Raw genomic sequence first — 18,058 nt, 5'->3', positions numbered from 1 at the left:
TAGATATTTGGTTGTAATAAGCCCACTGTAATTCTGTAACTGTTAATGTTATCAGAAAAAGAAAGACCATTAGCTACAATCTAATGGCCTAATTATTGGTTGTGGGGGCAAACACTATTTTTTTTTTCTTTTTTCTTGTTTAACAATCATCGGTGGAGCCTCAGTTTTGTTTTGGTTCAAAAATCAATTGGTGGTTCTGGAGGGAAAGCAATGTATTCTTATTATCCTCGGTTTGTTTCGGAATACATTAAAGTTATAGATTCCTGTAGGATCAAATATTGTTCAAAAGAGGGTTTGACAGGCAAGATACGAGTTCAACAAGGCTCCTCAGGTTGTCCTACTATTTTAACGAATGCATTAATTTACAACAAATAGAGATCTAAATGATGCAGTTTATGAATACGATACTCTACAACAAATAGAGAAAGAAAGAAAGGAAAAAAAAAAAAAGGCATAGGATCACGATAGTCATGCAGCAGACTTAAGAAACCTATAGGTTAATTGACTACAAAGAACCTTGAATTGGATAGCAATGAGTTAAAATTCACGAACAGTTTATAGTTTCTTAAAAAAAATAGCCATATATAATTTTCTCAAACTCCCCATCCCTCAAGAAGACTCGGCAATGTTGTTGTAACCATAATTGTTGCCCCTATCATGCAAAATCAAAAATCATCTTTGTAACCATAATCTTCGTCTTCATAGTCATAGTCTTCGTCTCCATAGTCATAGTCTTCATCATCTCCATAGTCTTCATCTCCATTATCATTCTCAGATGATCCTGACCCATCACTATCCTTGTTATCTGGATCATCTGAATGATCATCCTTCTTTTCGGCAGTTTTATGAGGATCACCAACATCTGATTCAACCTTTTGCCTCTTCGCATTGTCTTGTTTAGACTGTTGAAAGACATTATCAATATAATTGAATGAAGTCTAAAAGAGAATGAAAGCAGATGTAAAATTTATTTCAATATGATGTTCAGAGGATAGAATTTTATATGATATTGTCAACATGGAATCATTCCTAAAGTAGTCACCAAAATTCCAAAAAGCTCAAGTTGCTAAGCAGTCAGTAGATAAACTATAGGTAGTGGCAACTAACTTGCATACAGAACCACTTAATTTAACCAAAAATATGAACTCTGTTGACCAGAATCATCATATTCTCTTGATTTTTTTTAAAGCATACGCATAAAGTTTACACATTTGCTATATGGAAAACTACTATGATTGAACAAAAGCTAGAAGCACCTAAATGAAAAGCTTGGCAATATTTTCATTTTAGGTAATTCTATAATACAATATTACAATATTGCAAAACAATCAAAGTTTTCATAACATAAGCTGCATAAAATTACCAGTGCAATCCTCGATTTGAATAAGAAACATATCACAAAAGCAAACTGAAATTTTTTCTAATTTTTTCAAAGTGCAGCGTATGAAAATTATTTTTTATACTAAAAATGGCTCCTTTGAGTAGGAACAAAAGTTCTTGGCATGCTAACAAAATTATTTTTCACATAGGTGATGAATGAACACAACATGGAGATGTTATGAGTTTGAAATTTAAGCAATTCACACCCAATATTGCTAACACGGATGACATACCCCAGCATCATCAATGTCAGAAAAAGACAAATAGTCACTCCCATCATCTTCTGAGTCTGCAAAACCATGTTGTTCACTGAAAGTTGATGGGTCAATCAACTCATGCCCTGCAGAATCTTTTAAAAAAGAGAAAAATAATTAAGATAAACTACTGTTAGTGTCCAGAAACAAAAAAAAACCCACCAACTTCATAAACTTTCAAAATAAAAAGGTGTATGGGTTTTCCATAGTACCAGCACTACATGGTTCCTTTGATTCCTTTGATGCTTTTCCTTCAACATGGCCAACATATGGAGTCATATTACCATCACAGCTTCCCTCATTCTGTAACAGCTGGCTGCGCACACATCTAGGTACCCAGCCTCTTCCAATGTCAATGTAGGAGCTAAGCTGATTCTGTAGATTCAGTGGTGATTCTAGGCTCTATATTAATGCATTTTTACCAAATTTTGGAACAAAAAGAAGGATAAAAAGGATAGATGAAAAATAATAGAATAAGGTGGATATCCCAATAACTCTAAGAAGTAGACTATAAGAGAAGCTTCTCAAACTATCTAAGCTTTACGAAAAGTAATGTATTAATCATGCGTCTCTATTATTGGTACTAATATTAGCTGACGTGCCCTAACATGCAATACCATATATCGAAGCTGTTAAAGGCCAAAGTAGGAACATACATATAAAGTCCAACCATGGTTTAAAATTTTGATCCGTGTCGAGGTTTCGGTCCCAGACCGGAACGATATGGTTTTGGTATCGTATCGTGCCGTGCCGATACAGTTTCGGTAATTTTTTATTTATATATAGTAATTATTAAATAAATATGTTATTATATATAATTTAAAAATAAGTTGTATATTGATTTTATATAAGTTGTTTGAACAACTTAATATGGTCAGAAAAAATAATTAAATATAGTTTTCTTTAAAGATGTATTAATTACTCGAATTAAAATTGATATATCATAATTATATAAATTAAGTGTTTATTCATTTAATTAACTATTAGTTTAAATCTTATATATTTAAAATAGTAAAAAAATCAAAATATCAATTAAACAAATAGTAAAAAATTATGAGAATATAAATAGAATTTATTAGAATTTTTTAATTTTTTTTTAGATTTTTTTAATGAATTTAAAACAGTAAAAGATTTTTTTTATAATATCAATTAATAATTTTTTATTTTTTAAATTTTAAATATATTTTTATATATTTTATAAAGATAATTTGAAGGGGAGCCTTGGCGCAACAATAAAGTTATTGTTTTGTGACCAAAAGGTCACGGGTTCGAATCCTGAAAACAGCTTCCTGCAAAAAGCAGGGTAAGGCTGCGTACAATGGATCCTTCCCTAGGACCCTGCATAGCGGGAGCTTCGCACCGAGCTGTCTTTTTTTTTTTTTATAAGGATAATTTAATTAGGATTTATAAAAATCTATTCAAAATATCACACTAGTTGGAAATTGTTTAATTAATTAAGTTTTTTTTTCTTTTTGCAATAGTGATCCGCGAGTCGCGAATCCCAAAAGTGCTGCTCGCACAACACTCCTGCCAACGGCGGAGGCGTCGCGTGACGCTTCCGGCGCCGGCGGAGGCGTCGCGCACACTTCCGGCGACACGGAGTGGATGACGAAGGTGAAATTTGTCCGCCTGCTGTGCCGGCTTCGCTTCCTCACTGGAACAATAAATTCCGGTGGTTTCGGGCGGCATGGCTCGACACTTCAAACCCTCAGTCCAACTACATAGTGGAAAAAACTGAAAGCATATCTGAATTTACACTTTTAAAACCAGCAAAGCAAACAAAGATAGCCTTTCCCCCAAAATTTAATTCATATTTCTAACAATTGGTTCAAGGCTCAATATTGTAAATATAAGGTCATATTAAAAAGGTATAAATTAATCTTCATCAATTAGATGGTAGGCTTATAAAAAGTATGAAAATTGCCCACTTTTTAAATAAATTATAGTGTATGTATGTTGATCCTTGTGATGTGACTTATATTATCCTCACTACAGAGCAGCCTCAACTTGACACTGGCCACATTGTTGTGCTCATTGTGACCATTAGTCATCCTCATTGCACATCCAAGAGGCTCAGTGTGTAATGAATGTCATCGTGGAGCTCTCTAGGTTGTCAAGTTCATTGACTTCATCGTGAGAGATTCCAGTGATTAGTGCTTGAAGAAATCAAATATGATCAGCAAGGATGTCCCTCTGCTTTGTTCTATGTTTTGTCTTGTGTCGCCCATGGATTAGTGTCTTGTATATATAATAAGACCTAGCATTGCCCTACCTAGTGCTTGGAATAGTTGATTAAATAGCAATGGTGCTGTTGAGAGGGGAAGACGGTCAGGGCTAGATTCCTGTGTTGATACTAGGCATGGCATAGTACCCATGATGACCAAGCTATTTCACTACAATATAAAAACTTACGTTGATTTGGTGGAAGATTTTTTGTAATTTTATCAAATGTAATGACTAAATTCCTTCTGGTGCTGATTTGTGTTTATTGTTTTGCTGCAAAGACAATTGTGGACAGTGGAAAGAACTTATTGGAGTTGTTAGGGTTGGTGAGCTAGATTGAGTTAATAAGTTTTGTCCGTTTGACATCTATTTTGAAAATCTAATGATTCAAATGAGAAAGTGTTCGCAGTATGACTCAAATATCAAAGTATCATTACTGACTTCCTTGACTTCCTATTTAAAATTGTTTTTGGAGTATGGAAATAGGAATGCAAAGTGATCGTGAAAAGGATTTGAAAAACAATTGTCTTTTTTATTATTTAATCCTCTATCATGCTGAAGGAAATATTAAATCGTCCATCCACCCGCCCACTCCATCTCCCCAAGTAAATAAGATGATGGATAATCTTTTCAAAATCTGTTCTTATCATCCATGCTCTTATTAGCATCCACCACTCTCTCATCCATCCTCCCAATCACTCAGGCCCAACATTTGTGACTAATTTAATATGCATCTTCAGTAATTTGTGGTTTCTTTTAATTATTATTATGATCCCTTTTTATATGGCAATTTCCTTTTAACTTAACAATCCAATAATAATATAATATCCATAAATTCAATCATCAATATTAAAAAATGCAATAAAAGCTCAGGAAAGTTATATTTTTGCATACTATGCAATTACTGTTGGAGTTTGAGATGGAATCAAACAACCATCCTGTTTTACGGTTTTTTTGTTTACCCATACCCTTAAGTCTCAAACTAATATTCCCTACATTGATAATTAGGTTGTTTAGATATATTAAGGAAATTCCTATGAAACGCACCTTTATCAAAATATCTATTGGCAGCAAAAAGGTGAACCGTCACCTCAGCAGCCCCTCCAGGGCCCCCCACTGTCTGGAGGTGAATCCAGGGAGCTTCGCCCAACAACAACAGCGCATGTAAGAAGGGCTTGAGGCAACCAGCAGGGCATTCTGCACCCGCTGGAAATCGACCCTAGGCCTATTCGCAGCAAAAGGCTGAAATTGTCACCTCGGCGACCCCTCCAAGGTGAAGGAAGGTCAATCATTGGGGGAGGGGCGCCTAGCAACAGCAGTGCATGTAAAGTGGGATTGATTAAAATATCTATGAAGTTATCGATTGCTCCTCCAATCTACTAAGGACCCATTTTTATGTTTTTGATATAATAAGTAGCAAGGTTAATGGAATCATCAAGTTTTATTTCATTTCATGCTTCGACACCATGTATGACACTCTTAGCGTGGTTAATTTTGTTCAATAATGAAGACTTAATTATCATAACAGTAGTCCCAAGCAACAGAACTTAAAAGACATTTCCTTTGTATTCCTACATATGTATTTACTAATAGTATGAACCTGGTGTTATAATTCTAGATGCTCATGTCAACCATGGGATGGTTTCCTAGTTTCCTAACAATTGATACTAATTATAGTTGCATGAACTATGCCCTTGAGTTTTCAATTAACCAATACAAACTCATTGAGCAACATATATATGGAAGTCTTAAGAATCTGGCTTTCATAAACAATTATACTAAATAATAACTTGTTTTAGACACTATGTCCAACATATTTTAGTTAACGCATAGTTGGTGGGATGGTTTCTTAGTTTCCTAACAATTGATACAAATTATAGCTACATGAACTATCTAATCAAGTTTTCAATTACATAATCCAAAATTGAGCTAATAAACTGGCATGAATACAAACTCATTGAACAGCATACACACAAAATTGTTGAATATCTGATTCTCATGATTAGCATCATATTGACTGATAAGAGCCTTTCTAGGATATTTGAGTTAGCTCATAGTTGGTTGGATAAGAGTTTCACTCAAACTTGAGTTAGTGCTAGCTACAAGATCTTTAAGGAAAACAAAGGATTTTTTTTCTCTTCAAAATGTCCTTATTAAATACAAATGTCTTACTATTAGCGATGCCAGCTATTAATGAAAAAAATTCATGCGAACATTGAGTTAGATTCAAGGTTTAGTTACAAGATTCAACTAACTAGCTATTGAATAAGATACATGAAAATTTTGTTGTCTCTTCATGTAATCCCACACCCAAGATTATGTGGAAGCACATCCAATGATGCTTATAATTGTGACCTCAAAATCATACGGTGATTACCTAACTTTTTAAAAGTATCTTATGAATGTTATTGACGTGGCCATAGTTCAAAATTTCGTTTTGTGCCAGGCGGAATGGGGGAAACTTACCGTTCCGCCAGCACACCGAAACCGACACCGGACGAGCGACAATTTCGTCACGTCGTGCATCACGCGCCAGGAGGAGTCGCGCGCGCACTAGAAATCGTCGCACCATGAGGAACAGCGTCGCTAGAAGCTTCCGGTGTTGCTGGAAGCTTCGCAGCGCCTGAAGCGCGTCGCGAGCGTCGGAGGAGTCGCAACGCGACGTTTCTAGAGACGCCGAAAATGTCACGGACGCTTCTGGCGCTGCCGGAAGCGTCGCCGGACTCCTCCAGTGCCGCCGGAGGTGTCGCTAGATGCCTCCGGCGCCGTTGGAGGCGTCCACGGGGCGTCGGTGGGGTCGCGGGCGAGGCGTGGGCGCTGGGTCGTGGGGCAGGGAATCACTGTGCAAAATTACAATTTAAATAAATTAAACAATTCCTATTTAACTGTGATATTTTAAAAGGGTTTTTTTAAACCCTAATTAAATTATCCCAATAAAATATAAAAAATATATTTAAAATTTTTAAAAAATAATCAATTTTCTTAAATAATATTCTGAAATTGTTTTTATTATTTTAAAATTTTTAAAATTTTTAAAAATTCTTTAAAAATCTAAAAAAAATTAAAATTTTTTATAAAAATTCTATTAAATCAAATTTATATTCTTATATGTATATTTTAATTATTTTATATTTTTTACTGATTTAATGTTTAAATAAAATTATCGAAACCGTATCGGCACGGCACGATACGATACTGAAACTGTATCGTTCTGGTCTCGGACCGAAACCTCGGCACGGGTCGAAATTTTAAACCTTGGACGTAGCACTAAAGCAACTGTGAGATACGGTAAATTAAATATTATGAGTTATGGGAGAAATAACCTTATTGGAATTTGTAGATATTTTTCACGATTTAATCAGAGATCGTACAGTATATTTTAAGGGGATGAATTGTTTAGATGTAAAGTCGGGTATGGAATCACTATTAAGAGGGTGTTGATTAAGGAGTTAACTTAAGACCAAGTTAATTAAACCCTACCTTTAAAAAGTTTGCAACAGTGACTTAAAAAAATTTGCAACGCTGACCTAGAAACGTCATTCCTCTCCTTTACGCTTCCTCCCGATTTCCGCCGACCGACTTTTGCCTCGACGCGTTCCTCCACACTCGATAGCACCGGCGCCGCTCGACCCGTCGCTCGCCGAGCCTCCTAACTCCTCCACCCTTCACCTAGAGTCCCACTAGTAGTCCTCTTTGAATCGCTACTCCGCATGAGTTCACTTTCGGACAAGCGGGGAGATTCAAGCTCTATTTCCGCTGTCTCTTTCTCTTGTGCCCCGGCGTTAGGTTTTGGTTGTAATCAGCGTACCAGACAGCTGTCTCTATCTTCCGTGTCTTAACACTAAGCTCTTCTTGTCAATTTCTTCTTCGTCAACCTCAACAGCCGCTTGACTTAGTCTCCGTTGGAGAGGGAATTGCTGATTCTAAGATTGGGTAAGGCATTTTGGTTTTGGGTTCTAGATTCATAGAGATTTGGGTTTCGATTTCAGTAAGGGATGTTGTCTAAATGAGATGGATACTCCTGGCAGTGCCTTCTAGGTAGCGTCAGCCACAAATCTCTAGCAGCAATAACTTCCGACTAGCATTTTCCAACATCCGTTCTTCCCGGACGTGGGTCAACAGGGGCAACCTTATAGTAGGTTAAGGTGTTGGGAATTTGATTCTTGCTATAGCTTAAATCTAAATTGATGCCGGTGAGGTTAGGGATAATTGATCCGGGTGGTTGTTCGAAATGATTGAGGTTAAATGTTGGATTTAATCTAGGTTTCGGGTTAGATCCGATTTATTTAGTTAACCGAGATTAATGAATGAATTAGGGTTTCCAGTTTAATAGAAATTTTGATTTAGCTATTGGATACACATGAGAATGGCTTAATTATATGCATGTTGTTACAGGACCTTCATTTACGACGAGCCGCTTGACGTGGAGATAATATTTGGCACGCGCTATATTTGAGGCAGGTACTTCTTACCTTGATTCTTTAGTTCTCTGACCTTAATGCATGAGCTATGTTTGGATAGTAACTGTCTGTATCTTGATTCCACTCGTATTTTTCTTGTACTTGATACTTATCCACTTGATCTTTGAGATACCCGTTTCCATATCTATACAGTCTCTAATTGTCATCTATGATATTTAGCATATACTAGATACCATGCTTACTTGCTGTGATTGTTGTTTATTCACATACTTTATTGAACATGCTGGCTTCTTGTAGCATACTTGATTTCTGTTTATCTATATATGATGATTGTTGGCACATCATATCATTGCATGCATACTGACGACCATTGTCTCCCTTGTGGTGTGAGAGAGTTGTCAGTTAGCGTCATACACTCGGTCGCTCATGGGTAGTGGTAGCTGAAGATGCGAGCAGCAAGGACCCCATTACTACGTAACTAATTAGCTACACAGTCCACTCGGCCACTCGAGAGCAGTGGTAGCTGGAGTGTGTACAGTTGTCATTGTCCCGGCCTCTCGACCATACAAGGGTCGTGGTACAGAGGGGTGGCGGGAGTGACCATCCGTGCATACGCTTTTATTATTTTACTTGCTTATGCTGTTGATTTCTTACTTATGCAGTCGTTTTATTATATCCATTTGATATGCTTGCATATGCCGAGTTATATACCTTAAACACTGGCTTATTTGTTAGTAGTATGTATATACGTCACATGTTACCCTTATAGTTATGCGCAGTACTATGACAGATCCTCGCTATCCCTGACCTAGTATTACTAGCCTAGGATATGGTTTCAGGTATGGACATTTATTATGACACCACTGTAGTATCTACTATTTTTCCTATGATATTGTATACCTTTGTATATCTAGTTCTTTACTATAGTCATGCACTATCTATCTATTACCCGCTGAGTCCCAACACTCACCACCCCTTGAACTAGTTTTTCTTTCGCCAAGAAACAGGTAGATGATACATGGGCACTTAGAGGATCATGACTACCAGTCCCACGTCACATCCAAAGACGGTGTTTTAGTTTTGTTTACGGCTTTGTTTGTGCTTTGAATTTTGTGAATTTGGTATTTGTAATAACTCGATGAGGACTTGGAGTTTAGCTTTATAGTTTCTTGTATTTGGTTTGATGTTATGGTGTCAAGCCAAGCCGGCTCGCAGTTAGTTGTTTTGGGGTTTTGTGATCGTTATTTGTAACTTCCGCTATCATTTTGTTTCAGCCATGTGGGTTGTTTATCAACTGCGTGGTTGTATTTATTTCTTGCCGTGTGGGTTGCTTATAATCTACGTGTTTGTGTTTATATCCAGTTGTGTGGGATGTTGTTAGTTTGTGAGTAGCCTTGTGGCAATGTATTCATTTGTCACTGCTACAGGGAAGGTGCTATCCGATTTTTGTCGGACAACCTTACCCTTGGAGTCTGACAATAACTATCTAACAAACCACCATGAGATGTATTACTCCACTAGATACCCATAATCCATACATAAATCTGAAAATGAGTTCATAATATCAAAATTTTTACTATGATTAGTAACAAGTATCGAGCCTCCTTACTATCCAAGATACAACAACAACAACTAAGCCTTATCCCACTAGGTGGGGTCGGCTATATGGATCCTTACTATCCAAAATAGAGATATAGAAAATATGTTAGTCTCCTCTCTTCAAGCCTTGAAAGAATTGAATCTCCATACAATATCACTCTATTCTTGCACTAGTATAGTGTTCCAAAGTGGCATTATTTCACGAGTAACTAGTTTGCATATCGCATATATTTCAATATATTGTCTATATAGGATAGCAAGCAAATAGCCATGGTATGACATATTCACACCATATTTTAAATGCTAAACCAAGCTGATTAACATGTGAATTTTACCGTTGCACCCAATGTTGCATTGGCAACAAGCAAATGTTACAACATAATAGACAAGCATCAGGCATAAGTTTCTACCGTGTTAGAGAGCTTGCAGTCGTCTTGCAATGCTGCAAGGATTGCACAAGCGTTCTCTGTTGGCGAGGTCATTAACTTGTTCTAACTTCTACAAAGCTTCTTCATGTTCTGACTTCTACAATATTAGGAGCATCATGCGAGTGTTGGCATGATCGTACACTATCGAGTGAGAGTTCAATAAGAAGAAAGTGATCACATTTCTTCTTCCTCTTTCCTATGCTTTAATGCCTCCGGCACCGCATCTCAACATGTTCCGATATGGCATGAAATTCTCTTGTTTCAATTGGGGATAGAAAACCCAACTCGAAATGAAATTTCAAATCAAGATTCACAAAACAAATGATTATAGCAATTAAAGAAATAAATATATAGGTTATTTTGCCATTAAATTTAAAAGTAAAATAAACACCACAAAATATTTCATGGACAGTGAAATCAGTTGCACAATAAGTTATATCAACATCACTTAACATTTGTTCAAGTATATGAAAACTTACAGACTCATTATTTTCAAACTCTATTAGTCGTCTATTCAGAGTCGCTTCACAAATGTGTACAGCAGAAACCTAAGTACAAAAAAAAAAAGCCTTGCAACAATTAGATGAACAACCATGTTGTATAAAAATTAATTAAATAAATTTAAAATTCAAGTTTTAGGTTTGACTCTCAAATTCCATAAAAATTATAGAAGGGGGAATTCCTCACAACATTGAATGAAATATACCAATTATGTTCTAAAAATTCACATGGATTAGAGACCAGAGAAATTTAACCTAATAAAGCAAAAATGATGAACAATTTTTGGTCTAAATAAATAAATATTTTCATAATTGTTATACGTAACACAACAAAGAATAATTACTTCAACACTATATAGGTATATATAATTGCCAAAGTTTCACATCAATTTCATAAATGTGTTAAAGTATTTTATCTTGAACAAAAACTATTAACATTTGTCTGCTAACCAATAAGAAGATCAAGCTATTGCACACACAAAGGAAAATCCAAAACAAAAGAGATAAAAATAAATTAAATTAAGCTTTACTTGATAAAATTTCCAATTGCTCAAAGAATGTAATATGCCATGAATGAAAAAAAAAAGAGACTATTGGTTAAATTTTTCTTATAAATTTGCTATATTCTCTCAACAACTTCAAGATGTTTATTGTTAGCATTTTCACATTTGTAGTGTAAATTATATAAAAGATTAATTGAGTCACAAGCTTTTAGGCTCGACTTGAAACATAAAGGGGATCCTGAAGACTGGATGACATATCACAGATATAGATTTGCATGGTACAAAGAAATTTGGTGTTTCATAAATTTATTATACTTTGGGTTGGCATCTTCAACCATACGCATGTACACATTTAGAGTGGAAGTTAGCTAGAAAGTTTTTTACTCACAATATCTGATTTGGAGTAATTAAGTCCATGAGAATGTACAGATATGTATAATGTTGCACCGCATAATCCGTTGGGTTTCTTTCCTGTCTAAAACCATTAAAAGCACAAGAAACAAATTTACTTATGCATAAGAAATTGAATTTACAAATTGAAAAGGAAAATGCCAATAAAGAAGAATACCTGCATCCAATCTCTCTTCATGCTTGCAACCAAGCGAAGAGCCAATTCAGAAACTGCATCATTCTTTTTGCCTAATAGTCCTAAATTTCAAAAGTTTTACACAATAAATTCACTCTAGTCTAATCTAATCTCATAACTGAGTTACCTTGATGAATAAATAGGGCAAATAGGAAATAAAACAAATAAGTCCCTCTTTACGATAATACTTTACTTATTACAAAATACATATTTCCAGCAACAAAAATGTGAATATATTTATGCCTTGAATATGTTTGCCATTAAAATGAAAATAGTTTGCCATAAACAAAGAGCTAGCATGTTGAACAACGGTGTTATTTTCTACTAAGTTTGCAATAAACATGGAAGGGAAGAGAAGTTTCTCTTGCAACAACAAATAGTAATATCCCAATTTAAAGAAAATACGAAAAATTGACAAATAAGACAGAATTGTAGTTATACTCACTAATAAATCAAACTTCAATGAAAGACTAGAATTAGAGAAACCAAAATGTAAGCTTAATCACTAAAAACCAAAAGAATAAATTCAGAATAAACCAAACTACAATCACTGCAGTCATAGGAGTCTAAGACACTAGATAAATAATGAAAACCGAAACTTATGATACTTTGCAGTGCAATGAATTGTGTCCTTCAAATCAAAGAATTTTTAAATAAAAAATAGAAAACAAAGTTCACTTACGCTTTGTAAATCGATGGATAAAAAAACTTGGATCCACTATTTTTAGGACAATTAGGTGTTCCAAGAGGTTCAAAGTTTTACAAAGTTGCAAAAACATAGCTCCAAGGACATACCTGAAACAAAATATAATAGATCATTTTATCTTGCCTTCCTAACAGTAGTTTGTGCTAGGGGGAAAAACTCAAGAAATTCACAGTTCAAAAAGAATGAAGAGGTGAAAAAGAACAAGATGCACATACACATTTATCTTCAAGTAGTCAGAGAAATCAATGAGAAGATAGTCCTTTTTGCTTTGCCTGAAAAAAGAAGGAACCAAATTCTAAACCAAGTTACAGCATTATGAATACAACATTGATATATGCTTCAAAGTTGACAACCAATGCTAATCACCTACAAATTAGTCAGTTTTCAAGTGATAAAGTAGAATAATCTAACAAATTATATGCTCTCATCTATAGGATAGAGAAGTATATTCAAAAAAGAAAAGAATGGTTTTAAGTTTATCTAAGTGCACAGAGTAATATATAGAAAAGCAATCATATAACCCATAAGCACACTAGAAATTCTCCATAAGATTTACAAATAACTACCAATTATGAATACTAACTAGAATGATACCGAATGAAAAAACATGTAAATAGAAGACTTGAAGTTTAAAACATAGAGAATTAAGGAAACAAACTAGATCTTTTAATTGCAGGTATATCTGGACATGGAAAGTCATGAAATGTTCTAATATTCATACAATAAGGCTTCATTTACCCCTCCCCTACTCCAACATTGATATTCTGAAAGAACTCCATACAAAATTTTCAGATTTAGGATATTGATCAGGGTTAAGAACAACAAAGCAAAGGCCTGGGCTTGACCAGTAAGCAACCTAAGCCATTGCTGATCAAAATAGGCAGGTTCAAATTAGGCGCATATGCATTAATCTCCCATGTGTAGCAAAATTCTTGTCCCCTATGGTTCAACCACTTCTAAAAGCTTAAAAAACATACAAGCAGTATATGCCATTATTAATTATTTGATGGCAATCTACAACCAAATTCATGAATTAATAATGTGTTGTGCACAATGGTTTATTTGAATGAGCAATTACTATATCTTGGTCTTTTGAATGCTAGCATAAGCAAATCCATCAATAATTTAATGGCATGTTTACTTGGAAAGATTCAGATATTGTTTTATCCAAGGTTGGTAATGGGGAAAAAAAGGGGAATGACCTTAATGATAAAAGAGTGTATACAAATACTTGAAAAGAATCATTATGCCATAATAGTGGTGGCATGACTTAATCACAACCATATAGTAGCATGCACTTCTCACCTGCATGCAAGATAGAGACAAGTTGCAGCAACATGAGATATCTTGCATCCTTTGGTGAAATTTGTATCTACAACCATCTTCAAAATTGGGAATGTGAGACTAAATTGCTTTCCATGTATTGCAATAACCTATAAAAGTACCTCATAGAAAGCACAAGCATTGTTGATTATAGAATCTCCACCGCTAATGTTCAAGACATTTACAATATAGCTAATCTCATCTCTTCCTGGACAAATAAAGGGCAAAATCAAAGAAGGAAAAAAAAATAACATTCACACAAAACTGAAAATCAAATAAACTAAAAGTCAAATAGGAATTTTTAGAAATATATGGCAGAAAATGTTAAAGAGTAAAAGTGACAAGAACATAATTTGAAATTTGATACTCATAAGAAATTTTAGTCTTAAATGCATTAAACAAAATAATAAATTAAATGCAAAAATAAGTAATACAAATTTCTCTATTCCCACATTAATTTGAAAATGTTTACTTGGCAAAAATTTGATCATCAATGTTCCTCTACAACAAGTAACCAGCAATTCAAATGGAAGCATTGATCTACTTGCATATTTTAAATAAATTATTATAAATGATAAACAGTCAAAAGAGTAGCTAAATCTATGCTCTTACAAACATGAGAAGTCTAACAAAAAATATAGTCTTTTATAACCTAGAGTAGGGGTTGAAATATTATAACAAAAAATATAGTCTTTTATAAACTAGAGTAGGGGTTGAAATATTTCCACTGGGTCATAATTTTTTCAGTTAAACCAGTCAGAAATATACGGTTCAACACTGTTTAAAAAGGAACTTGGGCTCTAATTCTAGGTTTAATAGGTTGGACATGTGATCCAGTTAATAATAATAATAATAATAATAATAATAATAAGCAACTAAAACACACAACACACAATAAACAAAACAAAACATAAATAGATAAGTCCCAAACTAGACACCTTGCTAGGGCCAAGTGAAAATTGAAACTAAAAAGATTACAATATGGATGTGACTTAAAAATTAATGCAGAAATTTTTTACTAAATGATGAACATTGAAGTTGCAAAATACAAAAGCATAACCATGGAATTCCATCACAAATACAACAACCAAATTTACATAAACAATCAAGTTACATATCCTAGATTACAAAAAGATAAGATTTTTTCCTATGTGAATTTACCTTTCTTTAGAGTTCTTAAATTTGATGCAGAGGATTCATGTTGCAAAATCTTTATGATATTACTAGTACTCTGGGAAAAGAAAGAAAAGAAATAAATAAAAAATAAATTTAGGGGAAAATAAATTAGGTTACTTAAAGGTTCCATGAGCCAACACATGATAAACCTGGCCACCAGTATCCTTTGCAAAAGTGAGACGACTGCAGTAAATCTCTTGATCGAGAATCCTTCCACATAAGGTACAGCACCTGGAACAGCATAAAAAGGAATTTAATGAAATATAATAGGAAGAGGTTATCCTTCATATCCTATTCAAAAAGTGCCAACATAAACAAACAAACTTGCACATATCCATAATACAAAACAACTCACACATAACCGTTCTCAGGATCCCTATAGATGGGGCATTCCTCGCAATTACTACACCAACCCATTGCCAAAGACTTAAATCAACCTAAAAATGATCATTAAAATAGCAGACCAATGAGAAACAAAAATATAATATTTGCAAAGTATTGTGTGCATTTATCAATAGAGTATTTGCAAATATGAATATGCTGCTCGGACCAATAGAATGACATGTGAGAGAAATTAGACAGCATCTATAGATCAAAAAAGAAGCACATTAAGAATCTGAAAGAACATAACATCAAAACAAACACTAAGTGGGTTTTCAATGCCAATCTGTGCCGCTCGATACCGACGGTTTTTACCGTTCCGGCACGGGATCGGCACCGAGACGCCGTTTCGACACCGGATCGGTGGAGAGGAGACGGAAAGAAAGAGAGGGAAACGTGAGACCTTACCTGGGCTGCTAGTGAGGCAATGAGGTGCGGCGACGAGCGGCGGCGGCGAGCGGCGGCGGCGACGGTGAGCGACGGGAGAACGATTGAAACGGATGGAGTAACCTCAGTTTTTATTACAAAGTAAATATTAAAATATATATAACTTATATTTTATATAGTTAAAATATAATATATCAATTATATATCTAAAATAAAAATACAAAGAGTACTATGTGATAAAACATAATTCACTCACCCCAACTCATTGTTAGACTAATATAAAAAAGATAAATAATAAGTAGCTATTATTATTCTTGGTAGTTGAATAACGTATGGGAGGGCAGGTGTGGGACCGTGGGTCTTTGTGCAGCTGATAAAAGAAGATGAATTGCTCTGAAAATAAAATCACACTTTATTTTACTTTCTGAATTTAGTAAAGGCAAATACGTTAGTTAATTAGAAATAAAAATAAAAAAGAAAAGTAAGAGACACGAATAATTTATTTGGTTACAATCGAGAAGATTATTAGTCTAAGACTTTGACAACTCCATTAAAAATCTCTTTCTAATGAAATAGTCTCTCACACCAATTAAGTACAGAAAATTGGAAAGCAATAAACAATTAAAACAAGTCTTGTATGAAATTGTAAGTATCCTGAGTTAGTTTTGATGTGGTCAACCAAGTTAAGATAGATCATGTGTATTTGATCCTTGTATCTAAGTATGTAGGAGCTTAGGAACATAAGAAGTCGAGCAGAAGATGTAGCTAGCTAGAAGAATGACACTGGAAGGGAGCCGACGGGCTCGATGCATCCTAGGGACGAGGTGTTGCGGAAGAGTACACTGACGGATGAGAAGGAAGTGCGTTGCATTCGAGGGACGATAAGTTAGGGAGAAAGTCTGCTCGAGGAGAATGCCGGAGTTGAGTTCCGGTGAGCTCAACTCTGGAAAACCGAAGGATTACCCAAGTGACTGAAGACGAAGTAAGTGACCGGAGAAGGCGTCGGATGAGTCAACATTGGGCTGACTAGTCCGACTGCATGGACAAGATGGTCTGGGCGTTCTGACAAGATGGTTCGGGTGCCCGAACCACCAAGGTGCCCAACGAGCGCGTCGTCGTAGTTGATTGTTCTTCGAGTCCACTTCAGTAACGGCCTGGGGCGCACGGAGATGGTCCAAGTGCCCGGACATGAAAAACTTCATCTTCAAGCCATTACAGAGCCATTGCGCAGAGATAACGTTTGCCACGCTGGGGGCGCCTGGAGTCATTGCGAGGAGATAACGTTTGCCACGCTAGGAGAACCCGAAGAGGGTCCAGGCGCTCAGAGATGCCATGTCAGTAAATGACTAGTTTCGACCAGTGGTCTATAAATAATGCCCTAGTCTTCTTCATTTAAACACAACACGAGTTAACGAACTCTAAGCTTTCATTTCCAATTCTGTAGTTTCTTTTTTGTACTTCAACTTTTGTAAGAGGCTTCTCCGCCTACATTGAAGGAGATTCTTAGTGAGTTTCCATTATCTTAGATTAGTATCCTGCCTGGTTGCAAACCAAGTAAAATATTTTTGCCTCTTCTTTAATTTATGTTCACTTTATTTGTTAACTTAACTTATGTTTGTCTTTGCTAAACTTGAATAACAAAAGAAAGTATAAATTTGATTGTAGGGCTATTCACCCTCCTCTAGTCAGCCGCACCGAGACCAACAGAAACTCCTAGGACCAGGGCTCTATTTATAGCTAACTGGTCAAATTTAGCCGTTGGTTGACCTGATAGCTTCGGGTTCTCCAGCGGTGCACTCTATCTTCTTTGTATAACTGCTCTTCAATGACTTCAGAATAAAATTTTATCCTCACCCGAACGCCTAGACTAGTCCAAGCGCCTGAGTGTTGCTGACGTGGACTTCGACGTCATCCTCGCAGTAACATCTCACTAAGGTGCCCTTGTTGTACAAGGGTGGTCCTAGCGCTCTGAGTTCAAGTGCCTAGACTTGGTCCAAACGCTTGAACAAGTCAACTTCATGTTGACTTGGACAGTTATTTTTCCGGTCGCTTGGGTGATTCTCTGGCCATCCAAAGTTGAGCTCACCCGAACCCAACTTTGACCTTCTCCTCTGGCAGTCTTCGGCTCCGACTTCTCGTTCCTGGGAAGCTTCACACATGTCCTTTCCATCCGCTGATGTACTCTTCTGCA

At 35.6% G+C, this 18,058-nt stretch overlaps 1 protein-coding gene across 2 annotated transcripts; it reads right to left on the bottom strand.

Moving 5' to 3' along the window:
* Positions 1-501: 501 nt before the first annotated feature.
* Positions 502-16,014, bottom strand: LOC122025237 (transcription factor IIIB 90 kDa subunit-like). Of its 2 annotated transcripts, none has more exons than XM_042584004.1 (14): positions 15,889-16,014; positions 15,455-15,536; positions 15,240-15,330; positions 15,085-15,154; positions 14,046-14,131; positions 13,906-13,982; positions 12,816-12,872; positions 12,577-12,689; positions 11,877-11,956; positions 11,697-11,783; positions 10,785-10,853; positions 1,847-2,009; positions 1,614-1,729; positions 502-902 (listed from the first exon to the last, which is right to left on the bottom strand). In XM_042584004.1, the coding sequence occupies exons 2-14, from the start codon at positions 15,514-15,516 to the stop codon at positions 666-668; spliced, it is 1,308 nt and encodes a 435-aa protein (XP_042439938.1). In that variant the 5' UTR covers positions 15,517-15,536; positions 15,889-16,014; the 3' UTR covers positions 502-665. The 2 variants fall into 2 exon arrangements, with proteins under 2 accessions (XP_042439938.1, XP_042439939.1); XM_042584005.1 differs by having other exon boundaries at positions 503-902; positions 15,249-15,330.
* Positions 16,015-18,058: the final 2,044 nt, after the last annotated feature.

Source organism: Zingiber officinale, chromosome 9B (genome assembly GCF_018446385.1).
Source record: "Zingiber officinale cultivar Zhangliang chromosome 9B, Zo_v1.1, whole genome shotgun sequence".
Classification (NCBI taxonomy): domain Eukaryota; kingdom Viridiplantae; phylum Streptophyta; class Magnoliopsida; order Zingiberales; family Zingiberaceae; genus Zingiber; species Zingiber officinale.
Note: the sequence above shows the minus strand (reverse complement) of the source record. Positions and strands in the feature narration are given on the sequence as shown.

What these genes read in the sequence shown, in the direction of transcription:
- LOC122025237 (XM_042584004.1), bottom strand. Translation starts at nt 15,516, where the DNA reads ATGGGTTGGTGTAGTAATTGCGAGGAATGCCCCATCTATAGGGATCCT. An exon ending in TATCCATCGATTTACAAAGC is followed by an intron (nt 11,957 to 12,576) that starts GTAAGTGAACTT and finishes TTTGAAATTTAG; the next exon opens with GACTATTAGGCAAAAAGAAT. An exon ending in AAAGGAACCATGTAGTGCTG is followed by an intron (nt 1,730 to 1,846) that starts GTACTATGGAAA and finishes CTTTTTTAAAAG; the next exon opens with ATTCTGCAGGGCATGAGTTG.